Source organism: Erpetoichthys calabaricus, chromosome 3, assembly GCF_900747795.2.
Source record: "Erpetoichthys calabaricus chromosome 3, fErpCal1.3, whole genome shotgun sequence".
Taxonomy (NCBI): Eukaryota; Metazoa; Chordata; class Cladistia; order Polypteriformes; family Polypteridae; genus Erpetoichthys; species Erpetoichthys calabaricus.
The window spans coordinates 116,709,444-116,730,225 of NC_041396.2; the positions used below are offsets into that span (position 1 = coordinate 116,709,444).

The 20,782-nt window shown below is 34.9% G+C and overlaps 1 protein-coding gene across 1 annotated transcript in view; it reads right to left on the minus strand.

The window, feature by feature from the left end:
* Positions 1-4,511: 4,511 nt before the first annotated feature.
* oprm1 (opioid receptor, mu 1) overlaps positions 4,512-20,782 on the minus strand; it is a 171,037-nt gene continuing 154,766 nt past the window's right edge. The window contains exons 2-3 of the mRNA XM_051924286.1: positions 13,670-14,049; positions 4,512-6,651 (exon numbers count right to left, since the gene is read on the minus strand). Coding sequence (XP_051780246.1) covers positions 6,125-6,651; positions 13,670-14,049 — 907 coding nt within the window. The 3' untranslated portion in view covers positions 4,512-6,124. The remainder of the gene's footprint in view (positions 6,652-13,669; positions 14,050-20,782) is intronic.

The following is a 20,782-nucleotide window of genomic DNA, read 5'->3' on the forward strand; positions in this document are numbered from 1 at the left end:
TGTATACACATGTATGTATGGGGAGTTTTCAGGATATTAAATTTCAATACCACTCCAGCATATCAGGTGGAGATGTAGGTAAAACCTTCTTCTCTTTTACCTACATAGCCTTGCCTGTTCCACCACAGGTAAGATATAAGATCCTGCAATGTCAAAAGTGGCCATTCATTCTTGGACCCATTTCTGCTAGCAACAACACTGCATCCAGAAGCCTTGACCAAAGAAGTTAACAAACACCATTCTTTTGTTGTTTTCTTTGACTTTTGGCTGAGCCAGTCAGTCATTAAACAGGGTTTGCTGCAAGGTGATCTAGATGTTCATATTTTTTGTTATATCCTTTACAATGTTTACTGTATATGCATGCCTGTGTATTAAAATTATTGCTCATTGATTTATGTCATTAGCTAGAATACATTACTGAAAATGTAAATTTCATATGTGTTGTATACGTTTTGCGATAAATGCATACACAATTTTTAAATCATTTAAAAATGCAGTTTAATTTTCTGTGAATATTAAGATACAGCAGAAAAGATGCATTATTTTAACACTTTCATTTATAAACATACTTAACTTTATTTAGCCTGTTACAATTGCTGCCATTTGATGTAAACCACAGGTTCAAAACTTTTTATAGGACTCTTGCAATATTTCATATAAATAGTTAATATAATGGCAATGAAACATAATATTTGGCCAAAGGTAGACCAAAAGCTTCAGAATTAAAATTACATTATTTTGTTTACAACTCAAGATGCAATTTCCAAAGCAGCTTCTTTGTAAAAGTGGTTAAAACAAATACAGTAAAAACACATTTTATGCTATGCAGTGTTTTTCTGATTAAAAAGCTTCTAGTATGTACTTTAACAAATTAGCTACATATTCTGCAATATACAGATAAAATTATATTAAATATAATTACCATAAAAATATAACTATCTACATCTCCAAGCACTGTAATATCAATGCAAAAAACATGTAGACAAGTGCTTGCTTAATGGACTTCACATGAATATTCTGAAGAGGAAAACACCACATAGTAAAACATGCATATACCATATATCAAACTATTAAAATACATTTAATTATACAATTTAAATACATTTAATAAAAAGACTCTGTACTGTGTTTTTACTGTTAATGTTATGGAGTCTTCATAATATATTCAAGAGCTACATAATGTTAGTATGTACAATTATTCCAAAGATATATATTTTATTTAACGGTAATACAGTAATATATCACTAGTTAGTTACAAATAAAAAAAAAGTCCAGATTATCCAACAGCTTTTTATCATAGATTTAACCGATTATAGGCAGGATAGTAAAAATGGAGCCATGAATAAAATATGAAATATTCTTTAAAAAGCAAAAATAAAAGCAACCATATAATACAATATTAAATGTCCATTACAATTGGAGTGGGTATCTGTTATTTAATTGATGGCTTGGAAAAGTTTTAAAGTAAAGCACTTGTAACTTTAATATTAATTCAGTAGGTACAAATCCTGTACATTATTCACACATATGTGTATACTTCTTTGTTTACCTTTAAAAAACTTCTAATTTTACATAGATTTTGTATTTAATTTCCAATTAAAAACAACGAGGCAACTAGTTTAAGAACATACAGTAAGTCTTAGAAATGACTTTCAAATAATGACATATCACTTTACATAAAGTATACATTTTGAACTTAAATTATAAAAGTGACTTTAGGTAAATTCATTTATTTGTTTCTGTAAAACGCATATCATTTACTATGGTAAGTAAAGTGCTGTAAAAAAGAAAACTAAATACACCCAAATCCTCTTCCTCAAATAAACTTGTATTACTTACTATGTGGCAGGATGTTTACAAGTATGATCCTTATTTTATTTCGATATAACAAATTACAGCCCAAAAGTAAAATCTGCATTTTCCAATAAACAAAAATCACCTAAAATATAACTTACTATGGTGCCAAAATTATATCCCTGGCTTCATTGCCTGTTGCTGGTTGTTATGGTGTAGATAAAAAGTGTATGCCAGAGCAGGTGACATTGTCAGTTTGTTCTTGTCGATGTGGCAAGCTTTAGCAGGTTAGCCTCTCTGCAGAGCCTTCGCTTTCCTTGATATCTCTGGTGTCCTCAAGACAATAACTTAGTCAGGGCATAAGGCCCCAGATAACCGTGGATCAAAAGGAATGATCCATGGACCATGTGTGCTACTTGAATAAAGATGGGGTTTGATCAGTCTTAGATCAGTAATCTCAGATTACATCACTGATGATGTGAAACACAACACATATGGTTTAATCAATGATGCATTTCTTGTAACTGTGTATCAGTCACTTATGTACATTACATCTTGCCTGAAGAAGGGGCCTGAGTTGCCTCGAAAGCTTGCATATTGTAATCTTTTTAGTTAGCCAGTAAAAGGTGTCATTTTGCTTGGCTTTTCTCTACAGTCACTTATGTGGGAATTATCTATAGTTGTGAATTTTTTCTGTTTAAACATAATTTTTGGTTTGCACTGTCTTTGGGGCAAAATAGTATCTTTATTAATGTCTGGAAGTTCTTTCTCTACATCCAGAAGAATCCCTAGCAAAATATAGTCATGCATTTATATTCTTTTTTTTCAGAGCAGCAAGTTCTTCCATTTAAACCTGCACAAAAACTTTGCCCAGTCTATTTCTGACAGTTTGACCATGCCCTTTTCCATATGAAATGCCTTTAGATATTTTGATGTTAATAATGGGATCTTGATTCCCTTCAGTATCTTCAGGTCAGAACGTGGGCTATATTTGATACAATGTTTACTGATTGTATCATTTCATTGCTTGTAGCTAGTCTGCCATATCATACAGCCTCTGGATAGTCTTTTTACCTTAGAAAGTGCCATCACTGCCTGTTAGGGTACACAATAATTAGACCAAAATTCTTATCTTTATGTAGAGCAAAACGATTCAAACTACGGTCTAGTGACTATATAATTATTTGCAACTGGACGATTAAAGTAAAAATACACCAAATTTTGTCTCAACCAATATTATTGAATGAAAAATTGTAAAGTGCAATCTTTCTACTCTCTTTGCTAGATTAGAACACAATAATCCGTTTATGTATTAATAAGGGTCAGATTTTTATATACTTACATAATTTTTATTAAAGATGTACTTACTTTCTCATTGTACTATTTTTCTGTTCTTTCAATAAGTGTTAAATTTCTTGCTCTGGTTTATCCCAGTGTAAATTTTAGCTCAGTAACATCACATACAAGGTAAGAATTTGCCTATGTAAATGCAACACCAGCTTATTGTAGTTTTTATACTAAAATGGCAGAATACAACTACACATGACCAAAGAGGCTTGAGAGTATCCATTTAAACTTGGGACTAAAACCACAAAAACAAGGTGAAAGTCTGCATAACCCACCAACAAGGTATTTAAGGTTGAATTTTAACACAGAACAGACTTTCGTTGTATTTTTGTGTATTATGCATTTTCTACAGTAACTACAATATAATATAATAAAATACAATATTACATGAGATTTGAAGGGCTAGGCATGATTATTTTTTTCTGATTAGCTGATATCATCCCCCTATAGTAAAATAAAGAGCTTTTTCAAAGCATATATGTTTAAACATATATAAATATAATTTTTGTGTGACCAAAGATTTTGAGCCTGACCTATTAAAACAAACATCAGTAAAATCCAAAAATATTATTTTTCAATATAATCCTCATGAACACAATTACATTATAACATTCACTAAGCTTTTCTATGGCACTTAAGTAAAACGTTTTGTCTTGCTTTTTGCAACTATTATGTAGCTGACTTGACATCTTCATCATTGGCACAGCACATCCAAGATGCCTTTCAGATTGACAAGCAGGTAGTCATAAAGGGGCTGGTCTTGAGAATACTGTATATATTTGAATCAAAATGTTAAGAGATCAGCTTTGTAGACAGCTTTCCTTATTGCTTTTCCACTGCAGCAAAAGGCAAAGGAAATGAGCATAATGCTAATGGGTTATGTGGGCTTTTTGATGTATGTAATCACTACACTCTTATCATCATGCTGAATAAGATCTTGCCAACACTGCCTTGGACCTTGGATTTCTTTGTTGTTGGAAAATCATCTGCACTTCCATTGTTTCAATTGTTGTTTGGATTCCCAAAGTGTCAAAGTGATACATTTCATCTCTACTTATGAAACATGTCTTATATTTCTCCCAGTTTGAATTCACTAGCTCAAAATTCACTTGAAAGATCGGATGCAGTGATACTTCATTATAGGAGTCAGCATTCTGAGTAACTAATATGCAAAGATCTTGCTCATATTTAATTGCTCATGAAGAATGGATTTATTTTACCCATAACTAATCCCTGTAGTGTCTACCATCTCATGCACTGACACTCTTTGATTCTTCATTACACTTTGCTCCACAGTGGCAACATTTTCTTCTGTCATTAATGTCAAAGTTTGACAACTGAATTCTGCAGCAAATCCTTTGACTGAGGCATGTGAAGGAGACTGCTCCAGGTATGTATTATCTAGGTGAGAATGACTCTCCGAAGGCATATTGCTCTCTAGAGTTAGTGGTTCCGTGACAGCAAGATACTTTATTTTGTGGTTTTTGGCATCCATGTTGACTTGGTTCTGAAACAAGAAAAATACACTATAAACCAAAAATGGTAGAAACCTGTAATTCACATGTATAAGTACTGTACAGGGTCTAATCTTTGGCCACTTTCACCACAGGATACACCTTTCTGGTTCAGGATCAAAACTTTTTGAACACCTATAGTGTATGTATAGCCTTTTCATTATAAGACACAAGCCTTTACTAGAGGATATATAAAAATTATTTGAAAGTCATTTTGGGAAAAAACTTCACCACAAATGCAAAGGTAAGTATAACACAACTACTATATCCTGTTTAGCTATTAGCATTATATTAAATTCAGAATAAAATTAAACTTGCCAAAACTAAGAATGCCATTAAGGGAAATTATTTTAGTCATATTTATTTCTTAAAAAATATGCTTAAAATGTCTTATCTCAGAAACAAGTAATTGTTCTCTTGCAGTGCATTATTTTTGGCTGACATCAAGGATTATGATATGGTATTTCAGAGAGAAATTTCTGTTTGGGAAGTTAAAACATTTCTCTTCATAAATATCAAAGGTTAATCTTTTGACTTTTCAAAGATTTCTCTAGTGTTACATGTTAACACTTAATGTTCTTTTATTTCTTCCTTTTCTTGAAGCTTTGAGAATGATGCATCAGGGTATTACTTGCAGTTGAAGGGATATTTTAGTAGGATTCTCCCAAATTAAATCTCTTTATCTCCTAACTTGTTACTTGGTTTCAAAGATATTTCTAATGTGGTCTTAATCAAGCAATTATGTGACTCTCACACTGCATTTTTAAAAATTAAATATCCTGAAAACTGTATTATATAAGTAAATTCAAAATAATATTAAAAAATGCCTGCCTTAAGTATAGAAAATATGCACCACTGACAAAATCTGATCGTTTTCAAATATTATATACAACTTTTTTAAAAATGTTATCAGGCGTGTGTGAAAATCTATCTGCTACAATTAATCTCCCTATACATACAAGTAGAACTAAATAAACTGTCCAAACAACTTAAAATCAGGAGAATAAACCCACAATATTGAATTATAGGATAATTAGATATGAAACATTTAAGCACAGGTTATTGAAGAAGTACAGTAGATAGACATGTATACAATTCTAGAATGCAGAAGTAGCCCTGATCCAAGCATGTGCAGATGTTCCCTGTTCCATAGGATAGCAGCAACAATCTGCAATTGATATATTTACATTTTGTGTTCCTTCAAAAGTGCTGCAAAAAGAAGAGATGACCTCAATGCTTATACAAGTGCCAAAATGAAAATGTAGAATTCTTTGAATATACTAATTCTACAGCCATGAAATTCACATATTTTAATTTCTTTATTTACAGCTGCAATAGCATTTACAATGGTACATGAGCGCATTTTAGAGTTTTGCATGTCAAAGCCCTGTTGTGAACTGTGTCACTTCCGAGTGCAAGTCATCACTAGCCTGAAATCGTGAGTCCAATGATGACATCTCCACTGCTAGTCATACCTGATGGTTAGACCTGTCCACAGTCTGTGCACTGGAGTTTTGGTCCCGCGGTGCATTCCTTGTTCGAACTGAATTCTGCTGTTCAATTGTAGAGGAAGTAGGAATGCAAAATTCACGGAAACACCTCTTGAAGTTTTCGTCAAGGAAAGCATAAAGTACAGGATTCAGGCAGCTGTTTGTGTAGCCCAGAGCAATACAGAAGTGCCAGGTGACCGACTGTAGCAAAGAGCTGGGCACAGAGACTAAAGCTTTGATAATGACATAAATGTGAATTGGTGTCCAGCAGACAATAAACACAGCAACAACTACCAGCACCATCCTAGTAATTCTTCTGAGATTCCTGTCTTTCTCCTTGGAGCCAGATAGCATTCGAACACTTTTCAGCCGGAGGATCATGAGACCATAGCACACAGTAATAATAAGAACAGGCATGATGAAGGCAAAGATAAAAACACAGATCTTCAGAAGGTTTTCCCAATACCATGATGGATGAGGGAACGTTAGAGTACAGTCTGTGACACCTAAAACTTAAAGAAATAGAAAGGTCAACGAATTTACAAACACTAATTAGTCTTCTTTTTAATTTTAGCAAGCATATTTTCACATTCCAGTGCTGACAGATACTTGAAATTTCATAAGCAGCCAAATGTATATAATATGGGATAAGTTAATGATTTACCCAAGTCTTTCAAATACCTGAGAAGTTTAAAGTTCAGGAACTTTGGAGAGGAGCCTATCTCAGCAACTCTTGGTATAAACCTAGATATGTTACGAGAGTTCAAGACATGATACAGCTACCCAGTGTTTGGCTAGAGATTAACCTAACATATAACTAGGGTACATGATGAAAACGGCAAAGGCAGTCTTGTGGAGTGCTAGGATAAAACGTACTTTCATATATAACTATGCTGCCCTCTGGTTTAGAACTCTTACAATTGTACTTATCTTAGACTTTTATGTCTATTTTAATAAAGGTGCCATCCTAATAAACAATAATAAAAAGCCATGCAAGCTCTATAGAGACAGTATCTGGGCTGGTATTCAGACCCAAGGTTCTGGAATTGTGAGATGGCAGCAGTAACCATTTTCTATAATGTATTCTAATTATAGTTGGATTTCATTGAGAGTGAAGTTTAAAACTGAGTAAGATCCTAATATTGATGTAATCCAAGAAAACCCTTAAAAACAGTAATGGATTATAATATTCAATTGTTATAGAAAATAAATTTTCTAAAGTCATGTCTACTTTGTGAAATAGTTTTAGAAAAAGGAATAACTTTTCTCTTTCTCATTTTATAATCTCTTTCATGAAGCACTCATCTGGTGCTGCAGAGCAATATAATCTGCATGCAGGGCGAGGAGCAAGCTTCTATTGCAGTGCTAGTGTCACCCTGGAATTTTATGATAAAATGAACTGCTATATATGGTCTCTGAATGAATGAATCCACAGCATTATTCAGCATTATTTTTAGAATTCATTTTGAGCATTTTAAATATATTGGCCATGCATTGTAGAACTTTAAAGTAAAGATAAAAAAAAATCTGGTGTTTGAAGACTGTTATAATAATGTAAAGTAACAGAAATGTAGAGCACAGTCAGTAATTCTTAATTATAACAGCTACAACTATATAATTTGTATAGTTCTTTAGCTCCTGGCATACATTTCATTTGAGAAGACACTGGTTACAAGATTGGTGAATGTCTTGTTGGAGATATAATCAGTTATAATCAGATGCTGTTCTCCTATTTTTATAGATTGATATCTGGGATATTTTACATTTTGCAGTGATTTTTTGTTAATTTTTTCTTATATTTTTCTCATAATATGCCAAAGGAAGTGGCAACCTTAATTTTGGTACAATTTCATAGCACAGTGATAGAAATATAATTTTTCTTCCCATAGTCCAAAGGTGTGTTTTTATACTGACTGGCCCAGTAGAGGTGTGCCCCTTGATGGTCTGATATCCTACTTTATACATGAGAAAACACTTCTCATTACAAGAATCTAGATGATAGATGGATGATTGACAGTTTCCATTAGCCTGTAGTGAAAAAGTTTAGTATACTATAGTAAATATTGGATCAGATTGTTAATATTATGCAGACATTTCAATCATAGTGTCACAATAAAATGGATAATCATTTAAAATAACTACTTTTGGTTTTATACAGTAGTGTTATGGATATGAAATGTGCATTTACTACAGCTTTTATCAAACTGCAGTTTAAAACATGAGATATGTCAAAAAGAACATCAATTTCTAAAGCTATATAACCACCATGAAGCTTCTACTCTAGTCAAGTTAAAAAACGGACAAATGCATTCCTGTCAAATCATAAAATGTATTGCAATATCTTTTTTTTCCATGATGCTTCTGATGTGCATATTTGGAACTGTCTATTCAGCATTTTGTTTATCTGTTACAGGTCGACTCTCAGATATCTTTAATCTTATCATAAATGCACAGCTCTACAACTGTCAGGCTACTGAGCAGAAGACCCGTATATGTAGTGTGGTAGACAGTAAGACATTGGGGACTTTCAAAACTCGACTTGATGTTTTTTTGGAAGAAATAAGTGGATAGGACTGGCGAGCTTTGTTTGGCTGAATGGCCTGTTCTCATCTAGAGTGTTCTAATGTTCTAATATCCTAGATCTTGGCTTTCTGTTGCAGAATTATTTTAAAATATGAAGAAATTAATTAATTAAAATGGCTGAATTGTAATGTAATTTTAGGAATTTGTGCACAGGGTACCAAGCTTGGATTAACACAACATGAATGAAAGTGTAGAATACTGCAACACATTTTATATTGTATAGCAAGGGTTTATAATGGAGAGGTGTTTCAGAATTCTGAGTCCAAACACCAGACCTGGGGCACTGTCGGTTTGCAGTTCATGTCTGTGTAAGTTTTTCTCCAGGTTGTCCAGTTCTTCTACAAGCTGAAAACATGCATGTTAGGATAGGTTGTGACTCCAAATTGACCTTTTTAATGCTTTTTATTTAGTCATGTCTAAACAAGCAAGTTTGAAATGTGTCTTCTGAGCAGCATTAACATAGTTAAGAATAAAAAGCCTATACAGTGGATATAACATGTGCCAGTTTTTAAAAATGTCTGACACATTTACTGTATATCATTTTAAAATAATTCTTTGATAACTACTACTACCAATTTGAGAAAGGCTTCACATAGAAAGTTTTACCACTCTTATGAAAGTCTTTATAACCCTAATATTACATTATTTGCTTTTTATTAATATGCTATATGACACAGGGGAGAAAGAAACTCCTAGAGTGATTTGTGTGGGTCTTTAAGGCAACTATACCCGAGTTAAGGAAGATAAGTGCCATATATAATGGGTTGCAGCGATCAGGCAAGATGATTTGCAGTTTCTTCATCACTTCCCGCTGGCAAATGCATATCAAGTTAACTATGTCAACACGAATATTTTTCCTCCCTGTCTGGTATGTTGATGGAGCTTCTTTAAATTTTGATTTATCAGGCTACTAAACCAGGCAATGGAGCTGAAAGTAATAGCAGACAGTATCACACTGTGATAAAAAAGACAGCATGAGATCCCAGTCTACTCTGAGCAGACTGAGATTACAGAGAATGATTGTATTTAGAATAGATATTTTATTATAATATTCCAATTTAAATTTTTGAATGCAAACTCTTATATAAAACATCTATTGTTTTGAAATGTTCTGTGTGTCTGTGCACAGCAGCCTAACAGAACATATTAAAGATATTTGTGTGCTGGTTAACTTGGGACCACCAACCACGTTACTGAATGTAGATAGTGTAATAGTATGACACTCTTTCTATATGTTATGGCACCTTTAACAATTAAGGCTGTTAATTCCTATATGAGGTTATTTAGTATTTATCAGCTTATCAAGAAAATATACAGTGTGATAAGAAAAATATAATATGAAAATTATAACCAGCAAAACATCCTCTAAACTTCTGTTTGCACAGCAAGCAAATTGGTGACTATCTTGAAAGGGCTTAGTCTGTATCATTAAAATGTTCTTCACTAAAACTTCGAATGGAAGTGAGATCTGCTGGCTTGTAGCCATTTAGACTAGGGTAATGACTGACTGTTTCCAGGGACCTATTAAAATAACAAATAAATATAGAGAGGGGCCCTGTTTTAACATCTGATATGCCTCATGAGTGAGTGGGGGTGAGTAAGTGGGCTCAACTAAGGACAGGGACCCTGTCCATTTTTTTGCCTTGGGCCAAGTGCTTATAAGAAAGCAACTGGGCCCCAGCAATCCTGAACTGGATAAGATATTGGAAGGATAAAGGAGTTTACAATACTGATCTTCACTGGTGGCTTTAAGTTTAGCAAGATTAATAAATGGGTAATTCATGCTGCTAATATTTTCGTCAGTGTGATAACAAAATTAGTTTTTTTGTTTTTAAATTGTTAAAAAAATAAATTAGAATAAAAAGTGGTGCAAAAGCCTCATATATTTTCCAGCCATTCTCCAAAGCAAAATATTTAAGCATTATAGGTCATGAAGAAAGATGAGTAGATTCAATGATTTCTGGCCTGGGTTAATGGAACAAACAAATGCCAACAGGGCACCGCATTAGAACAAGGTTAATAACAGCTAATCTTGTGTTATTAAACTTGTAATTTCTCTCATATATTTAATTAACTAGGCATATGTTTTCAATGAATATTTGTTATTCAGATATGGCTAGGTTTTCTCTAACTGCTGTTATCTACCATCTATGATAAGGGACTTAGTTTTGTTCTTTATATATAAGCATATAAATACAGTATCATTTATGTAAGTGATGTTAGTTTACATGATAGTTGTTTAGACTTTTTCCTGTTATTATTGTCAAGTAACTATGGCAAACACTGGGCTGGAACCAGTAAACAAACACCAATTCCATGCCATTACGTGTGATGGATAATGGCAGGAATTACAGTTGATTAGCAAAATAGACAGAACAATGAGCAGCAGCTACATGAACACTTGTGCACCATGTACACAAAGAATTATACCAAGAAGACAAAGAGTGCTTAAATTGAATTAACCTCACAATAGATCAATATATCTAGATAGAAGACAAACTTAAATGTAAGAATATAAAAGTAGGCAAAATTAACCAGCTTGGACACTCCTTGCCATGTCCAAAATACCACCAAAGCAGTCTCTTCATCTCCTACAACCATTCTTGTTGTAAAGCACACAATGGCCTGAATCCCTTTCCTCCCTCAAGTGAGACTTTGCTCTAAATTTCTTCCTGCTTTAATAATAAGGCAATTTTAAACCTTCTCCTTGCTTAATTTCCAACCAAGCCTCAGAATGACTTCCAGGGTCAGAAATGGCCTTTATTTGTGTCACAGGAACACTAAGCTACAGTGGGTTCTAATGCCCCAACACCTCTGAGCCTTCAGTGGCATTTAACAGGGGCAAGTATCAAGGACAGTCACCATAATCATTCCCTTAGACAGACAACACAGTGCTGCTCTCAAGTGGGTAAGCAAAAGAGTACTGGTCTTCTGGCCTCTTCTGACCCCTCTCTTAAATAGGTAATCGAGCCCTAGCTTAATCAGGTAGTGGCAATGTCTTGTCACCTGTCATTGAGGAAGTCTTGTGACGTCTTGGTAGCTCTAAGGCTTCTGCCTCACTACTGATAGGGAGATGGATATTCCTAGAACCTTCATATTCTCTTATCTTTTAGAGTCCAGGGGGAAACTGCGTATTTCATTGGTAACTCTCCCTCCCTCTGTCCCTATGCCCCTCTCTCTCTCTCTCTCTTTCTCTCTCTCTCTCCCCACCACCCCAGACCTCCAAACTGGAGCCCCTGTTTGTTACACTGGAGCACACAGAACACATGAAGAACTTATCAGCATCTACCAGCTCCTACTACAATTGTTGATTTCTCCTCTACAAGTCTTGCATAGAATTTTCTGTGCTACAGTATATGTCAGTCTGGTGCTGTTCTTGACCTTGAAAACATTTTTTTTTTTGTTCTTTATTTCGTCTTATACGATTTCTCGTATTAGAAATTTGTTAGTTTTCGCATACCCCTTGGGGTCAGAGCGCAGGGTCAGCCATTGTACAGCGCCCCTGGAGCAATTACAGGTTAAGGGTCTTGCTCAAGGGCCCAGCAGAGTAGGATCTCTTTTGGCAGTGACGGGATTCGAACCGGCAACCTTCAGGATACCAGCGCCGATCCTTAGCCTCAGAGCCACCACTCCAGAATATCCCTTGACAAGTGATACATGGTTTTAGAGGTCGCTGTTTAACAGGAAAATGTGACCACATTTATATATTAATTCAATTCAAAAACTCTTTGTGGAAAAAATATATTAAATATCAGCAATAGCTGGTACGGCACATACTCCCTTGATTATAAAAACTCAATTTATGGCTAAAAACCAAAGCCATTCCTAATGGCTACAATAACTTTCCTTTATTGCCATTAATAACTGTAACCTCAAAATAGTCTTGTGGCCTGTAATCACATACAACTTGAGTTCATTTAAAGGCCATTTATTTCTATTATTGTCTTAAATTATTATTTTTTTGCCTCAATGAAGCATTTTCTATTTTTCTACTTATTTCAGTCCAGGATGCTGGGAGCTGTAGTTTAATGCTACTGCAAAAATACCAGAGAATTCCCTTTGGAAAAAAACCTGGTCAGTAAGAGAGCACAAAAAACAAAACACCATGCGTGGATTGTGGGAAGAAATTGCAACAAGAAGATTCTTGAGTGTTATCTCAAATATAAAGCTGTTTCTAAAGCATTTTCCTTCTTAACATTTGAATTTCTGTTTGCATTAATACGACTTTAGTGATAGTGTTAATCCATTCACTTTCAAACCCACCTAATTCATCAGGGTTTTGGTGTAGAAGTACTTAATCTGAATGGTCCACCTTTTGAACAATATTTACATTTGTGTAATATTTTCTTATTCACATTATAACAGGCGTGTGCTTGGGGAGCAGCTTAAGGGCTTAGGTAAGTAGGAGACATGAGAGGGCATTGTCTAATAATGCTCTCTCTTCTCCTTTTCCCTCCGGAGAAAGGAAGATTGACACCTCTCCCACATTGACCTCAGTTCCGGAGTCAGACTACCTGGACCCGCCTCTTCCTCACAGAATTCCACATAAAGGGAAACAACGCCATCTTGAGAATTGATGATGTCTCAACATTGCGTAGTACTACGCTTTTTCTTTGACACCTTTTGTGTACCTCAATATGCAGGGTTTGCCTTCGGGTGCCTCAGACCCTTTATCTTGTGCCTTTTGTCTATTTGCAATATATAATGTCACAAATAAAAATATAATCTCTTATGTCTTCTTACTTGGGTCAGATTCTGCCAGCTCTCATGTAACTTTCAACCTATTAATTACACTTCATTCTTACTGCAATTTTAGGTGAAATATTTCTTCTTCTTGTAATTTTTTAAATGGAATTCTATTTTACAGTAATAACATAAGGAACCATGCTCTTTAAATTCTATATTTTCTATTATAATTTGCTGTAAAATCTTTCTTTTCACAGAAATTACATGCAAAATACTTGCCATTACTATCATTTGTTGTAGTTGCCATCACCATCACTGGTAAACCAATTGCTGAGGATAAAATCCAGTTGCAAACATTGATAATTTTGGCATTCCGTGGGGTACGAAAATCGAGAGCTTTAACAGGGTGACAGACAGCAATATAGCGGTCAACACTCATCGTTGTCAAAGTGAAGATGCTGGTAAACATGTTGTAATAGTCGATGGACATGACAATCTTGCATAGCACATCACCAAAGGGCCATGTTCCCATCAGAAAATTGACACTCTGGAAAGGCAGGGTACTTGTAGCTAAAGCGTCTGCCAAGGCCAAATTAAAAATGTAGATGTTGGTTGCCGTTTTCATTTTCGTATACCTGTAAAACACACATTTGAAGGAAAAAAATGTCAGAACATGAAATCATGTCAGAACTGTAACTCTAGTAATTTTTATGTTGCTTTTATGTAGGTGGATGTTATTTTTAAAGTAAAACTCAGGTGCCTACTGCACACGTCTTTTATATTCACTAGAAACTACTGATTGTGTACAATGAGAAAAAACAGCTCTTGTACATTTTGTTATATAGGAAGGCAAAGTTATAACCAGCTTTTAGAGACATCTGAAAAACTAATTTATCTACTTTCTAAGCTTCATATCTTATTCATGGTTGTGACAGGGAAGATTCAGATTGTAGTGCAGAAAAAACACATAAGATGATGTTCAGGCGGCCTAACAGAATGTCATGTAACTGACTGAATTGTCTTGTCTTATTTTTTCTGCAGAGTCCCCACTGTGTTTAAATCAAGAACATGACAGTTCCTCCCTCCACTTTCCTCTGCTTTAACTGCTCCTTGATTTTCATTGGCATTTATTAACTGCTTATATTGCTATGTCAAATACTGTATTAAGAATCTCAAGCTCAAGTAGAGCTGTCCTATGATGACTCAACTTCCCTCTAAGGAAAGATTGTTAAAATATATAGTGAGAGCTTTTTCTAAATGTATAGTATTTAGCATTTCTGCTTTACAGTCCTAAGATAACAAAACGTATCTTTCTATAATGAAAAGCAAGCCAAAACAAAAAAAAACACATAAATAATAATTTTATACAGTGCCAATAATAATTGCTCGTCCCCTTGAAAGTTTTCCTATTTTATTGTTAAAAACAAAGGATCAAAGTGGATTTGATCTGACCTTTTTGATACTGATCAACACAAAAAAGAATTTTTAATGTGAAAAAAATGACTGAAAAGTGATCTCAATTATAGAACACAAAATTGATTGTATAAATATTCAACACTTTTACTATGACACACATAAATCATCACTGGTGTGGCCAAATAGTTTTAAAAGTTATGTAATTAAATGGAGATCACTGTTGCTAGTCAGAGAGCTTCAATTGATTGTTGTATAAATGCACCTTATCGGTAAGGTAGAGCTTGTGGTGAGTGAGTATCGTGGCCTAACCTACACAAGGAAGATAAAAAAAAACACTACAAGCAACTCTAGGAAAATGTGATTGGAAAGCACATGTCAAGGGATACAAGAAAATACCCAGATTCGTTGGAGTCCAGTTAAATCAATCAAGAAATGCAAAGAATATTACTTTGTACTAAATGTGCCTAGAGCAGGCCATCCACAAAAACTGTGATTATGTAAGAAGAACAGTAGTGAGGGAGACCAGCGAAAGACATGTGATAACTCTGATGGAATTACAAACTACAATAGATGAGATAAGTAAGACTGTACATACAAAAACTGTTGCCTGGGTACTTTACCAAGAACAACTTGATGGGAGAATAGCAAAGAGAAGGCCACTATTTAAAAATGAAATCTCAGCTAGAGCTTGCCAGAAGGCACATGGGAGACTCTGAAGTCAGCTGGAGAAAGGTTCTGTTGCCTGATGAAAAAACAACAAGCTTTTGGCCATACAACTATCATCCATGTTTGGTGTAAGTCAAATACTGCACATTAAAAAAAAACAAATCACTCACACTGCGAAGCATTGTGGTGGCAGATGCTGTGGAGATGCTTCTCTATAGTCGACCCAAGAAGGCTTGTGAGTGTGTTTGCAGGGAAATCTCAGAGGAAAAAATGATGCAGTCTGCAAAAATTCTGCACCTTAAGAGAAGATTTATTTTCCAGCAAGACAATAAGCCCAAGCAGAAAGCCAATACTACACAGGAATGGCATAAAAACAACATTGATGTCCTGGAGTGGCCGAATTGAGAATTTGTGTTTGAACCTGAAAAAAGCTGTTCACTCAAAATCCTCATGCCAGCTGACAAAGCCTGAGCAGTTTTGTAGAGAACAGTGTGAAACATTAGTAATGTCCAAATTTACAAATCTGATAGAGACCTGTCCACACAGACTCAAGGCTGGAATTGCTGCCAAAGATGCATTGACTAAATACTGACTTGAAGGGGTGAATAATTTTAGAATCAATTATTCTGTAAAAAATATTTACCTCTTAAACATTTTTTGTCATTTTAATAGTATGTTTTAGACACAATATTTCAATAGCTTTCTTCAAAACATTTTAAAAGAAAAAAGGTATTTCTCAAGATAACTATGGTTAGTAATGTTCCTTGCCCATGCTCACATATCTGCATGCTGATGGCTTTTGTTCAGCACACCAATAATAGGATCATATTTAACACAGTCAAATATAATGAACTGCGCAAAATGTACACAAAAATAATTAACTGATTGATTTTATTATCCTGTACATCAAGGCATGTATTGCTCTTTACTCTGTCAGACAAATCCAAGGAAATTGCTTACACTCTGCTCGTCAGCTTGGGATGGGGTAGAGGTTTGGTTTAATAAACATTTTGCAACTGAAGAAGCTCACGCAAGGAATACAAATAACATGAACAAGACACCAGAAGTCTTCCCCCAGACCTGAACCTAACAGGCCCAACAATGCATGGTATTATTCAAAATCAATTCAGGTAAGAGCCAGATACTGTATTTCTAAATTTTGTTTTTTAATTTAGTGATTAGATATAATATACATATGGTAACACTAATTCATATGTTTGTGTACATTGCTTAATGATGGTTGGCTTTTAATGATCATAAAAAACAACAAGCAAAAAAGAAGTAAAACATACAGTTATAAAGTGTCAAAGCACTTGTACAGGCAATACACATTTTAGCAGAGAATCAAGAAAAGAAGAATCAAAATGAACAACCTGAATTGGGACCCGAGTGGAGCCGTGCAACAGGTGACACCTCAGCAACACACTAGAACAGTGTGAGGTTTTTTTACGGTGGCTGGAATGCCAATCCTGCCACCAACCCCCAAGTTTTCCCTGCAAGTTGAAGTACCTGTTTGCATGGTTGGATGCAGATTAACATGCCCAGGACAATGCAATTGAAGGTTAAGGGCCACTTCTAGCATTTAATCTGATAATCTTACTGTGAATACAGACATCCTTTTATGGGGTAAATATTGTCTGTGACATAACAGTGATACAATGCCCATACTATGATGTCACAATATTGCAGCTATCTTGGATGCCAAGAAACAACTTGGAAATAACAAGGAAATGAGTAACATAATTGCATATAACAGTAAAAACGGGAACATAAAAAATTATGTAGACACTCATTCCTTTATATATATTGAACCAATTTTGCATTACTTATTACATTTTCTTCAGTTCTTTTCATCCTTTCCTTTCTTGATTAATTTATAGAGTTCTATGTGGATACTTTGACCAATATTTTTCTTCAGTTATCTCCTGTTCTCCTTATGCTCATTTCCCTCTAATCCCTCATTCAGTCTGAATCACTCTTAGAAAGTGCCTATCTCTTAATCAATATATCAGAAAGGGAGTGGAAAGTAGCAATGCAGAGACATCACTCGAGCTCCATATGCGCAAAGCATACAACTATTCAACTCAAAATTATATATCGAGCAAATCTGTCTCGCCTAAAACTGTCCAAAATGTTTCCAGGGCAAGATCCAACCTGCGAACGCTGCAATCAAGTCCCAGCCTCACTGGGTCACATGTTTTGGGCTTGCGCCAAATTAACATTATTCTGGATTAAAAATTTTAAGTCCCTTTCAGACAGCCTTGGTGTCACAATCCCTCCTATCCCACTAACAGCTGTGTTTGGTGTTCTTCCAGATGGGTTTAAAGTGGAGAAGGACAAACAAACTGTGATTGCATTCACTACACTTTTGACACGCAGACTTATTTTGCTAAACTGGAAGAATCCTAACTCTCCTCTTTTAAGTCAGTGGGTAACTGATGTTTTATACTATTTGAAATTGGAAAAAAAATCAAATATTCAGTTAGATGATCTGTACAGAATTTTTTTAAAACCTGACAGGATATAATCAATAAAATTTTAGAATAAGCTCTTAAAGCACCGAGGAAGCAATTATCTCCGAATTTCTTTTTCTTCTCCATTCATCTCTACTGGCCTATTAAACTCATCAATTTAGGTATATTTACAAGCCTTACGTTTTACCCTGTTGGCCATGCTGTCTCTCTCAGGGGTGGGGGTCGATTTGTTTTTCAATCCTATTTTTTGTAAAAATTGATCGAAATGTATGAATGATTATAATAAAATTTTTAAAAAAAGTGCCTATCTGTCCTTTTTTCCTTTTCAGTATTTTTACAAGCTGTCATTAAATATTGTAAATAGAATCCTTGTTGCTTCTTTAATACATTCAGTGACATCCCTTTATCATAATGACTTTGCCTTCGTTTTTATCTATACATTTGTAGAAATCCAAAAACGCTTACAAGTATTTCAGACGTTTTCCAACTCATTACTTCCCTCCCTCTCATATCTTTCTTTTTTTTGTAATTACTGTATCTTTAATTCTTTAATAAAGAAAAATGCTTAATGAGATCTTTATTTAAACATGCTTATCTAGCACATCTACATTTTTGTTTTTACACTCTTTAATACACTTTGACATCTAGTGGTGAAATATTTAAATAATTAACTGTTGTTTCCTTTTATTAAACTGTGCCTCCAAGAGCTAAAGAACTAATTATAGTGTTTAAGATCTTCTGCATAAGCAGAGATGATCTAACTGTGCAGTGCATCCCAGTGAGACACATTTTTCTAAGTCCCTTGCCACAAATCATTCTCCATTGAAGGGATTCTACAAAAAGCCTTTACTCAGATCCACAGGTATTGAATGCCATTATGAACAATGCTGCACATCCTCTCTCTGACACATTGAATACTTTCAGCCAACGAATTATTCTGCAGAAGTTTGTCAAGAAAAGCTACTGGAGTTCCTTTATACCAACAGCAATATGTCTGCATGATGCCTCACTGAGAATGTGACAGACAAGTCAGAACTTTCTTTCTAATTTTTTTTACTACATAGTCATTCTGGGGTGTGTTCAGAGCAAAGTGTGTGAGTACATTTATTTAGTTATTTATTTACTTATCTACCTATTTATATATTTATTTATTTCATTCTATCTATCTATCTATCTATCTATCTATCTATCTATCTATCTATCTATCTATCTATCTATCTATCTATCTATCTATCTATCTATCTATCTATCTATCTATCTATCTATCTATCTATCTATCTATCTATCTATCTATCTATCTATCTATCTATCTATTGCCAACGTCACTCATCCATTTTTCTCAAAAACCTGTTTAATTCAGGACCAATATTCCCTGTTCCTTTCAGCACTCTGTGAGATCCTCTGCAGTTAAACTTCAACAAATATTAATCTGCCCAAAATGTTCTGGTTTTAGTAATGAATAATCTTATTTTCCCATACAAATACTCCCCCTGTTTTTTAAATCATAAATTTTAATTTTCAGGTTTTGGACTGGACTAGTTAAAGTCCAGCTTGTAGGTTTAGAAAAAGCACTCCCCATGAAGCTCTCCTTTAGTTGGCCTCTAAGATTAGTTCAAAGACTGCTTCTTTGTTCCTGTTACATTTGCTCTTATTGTTCCAAGGGGCCTTTTTTGTAATCTGCTGGACAAAAATACTTTCTAGAATTTGCATGTGTTTCCATCTTTCAATCTGCAGGTTTTAGCCCAGAATGCAGTCACCTACTGTTGGATGAAAAGCCATCAGCCATTAGAATCCATCCATCCATCCATTTTCCAACCCGCTGAATCCGAACACAGGGTCACAGGGGTCTGCTGGAGCCAATCCCAGCCAACACAGGGCACAAGGCAGGAACCAATCCCGGGCAGGGTGCCAACCCACCGCAGGACACACACAAACACACCCACACACCAAGGCCAATTTAGAAACACCAATCCACCTAACCTGCATGTCTTTGGACTGTGGGAGGAAACGGGAGCGCCCAGAGGAAACCAACGCAGACATGGGGAGAACATGCAAACTCCACGCAGGGAGGACCCAGGAAGCGAACCTGGGTCTCCTAACTGCGAGGCAGCAGCGCTACCACTGCGCCACCGTGCCGCCCGCCATTAGAATCTTGTAAAAAAAATTGGTTCTCCCTCCTTACATTGTCAGAAGCCTCAGCATGACTTTTTCTCTCTTACAATGAACATATCTCTTCAATTTTCCAGTCATTTCTTACTTATTAGCAGTCATTAAAATCTCTCTATCACTATTTCACGTTTAAATTTTTGTCTAGTCTATACAAATGGACTGTAGCAAATCTCTCTCCAGCTTATTGATAATGCTTCTACTTGCATGCTAAATTCCATCTTTTCCCCCATTTCATTTGATTTTATTTCTGCATTTCTCCTCACACAACTAGCCTTCATTTTGTCTTGATCTATGCATTTACTTTGCCTTTTCCAAGATGAAATCCAATTATTGGACATTATTATTATTATTATTGCTCCCAAGCTGTAGAGTGAGCTTCATCTCAACATTAGAACTGCCTGAGGTTATTCACATTTAGATACCTCTTGAAGATCCATGTGTTTAAAAGACACCTTGGGACTACTTATGCTTTCTGCCACTCATCTGTATTACATTCAGTGTGCCCTTTTTAATAGCTTGCTTCTCTGCGATCTAGTATGATATTGCCTATGCAAAACTTGCTGCTCCTTATTCTCTTTATTCTTTCTTGCTAAGTTCAGTAATGCATGATTCATTTTTTAAAGTTTCCTTTGTTAAAGACATT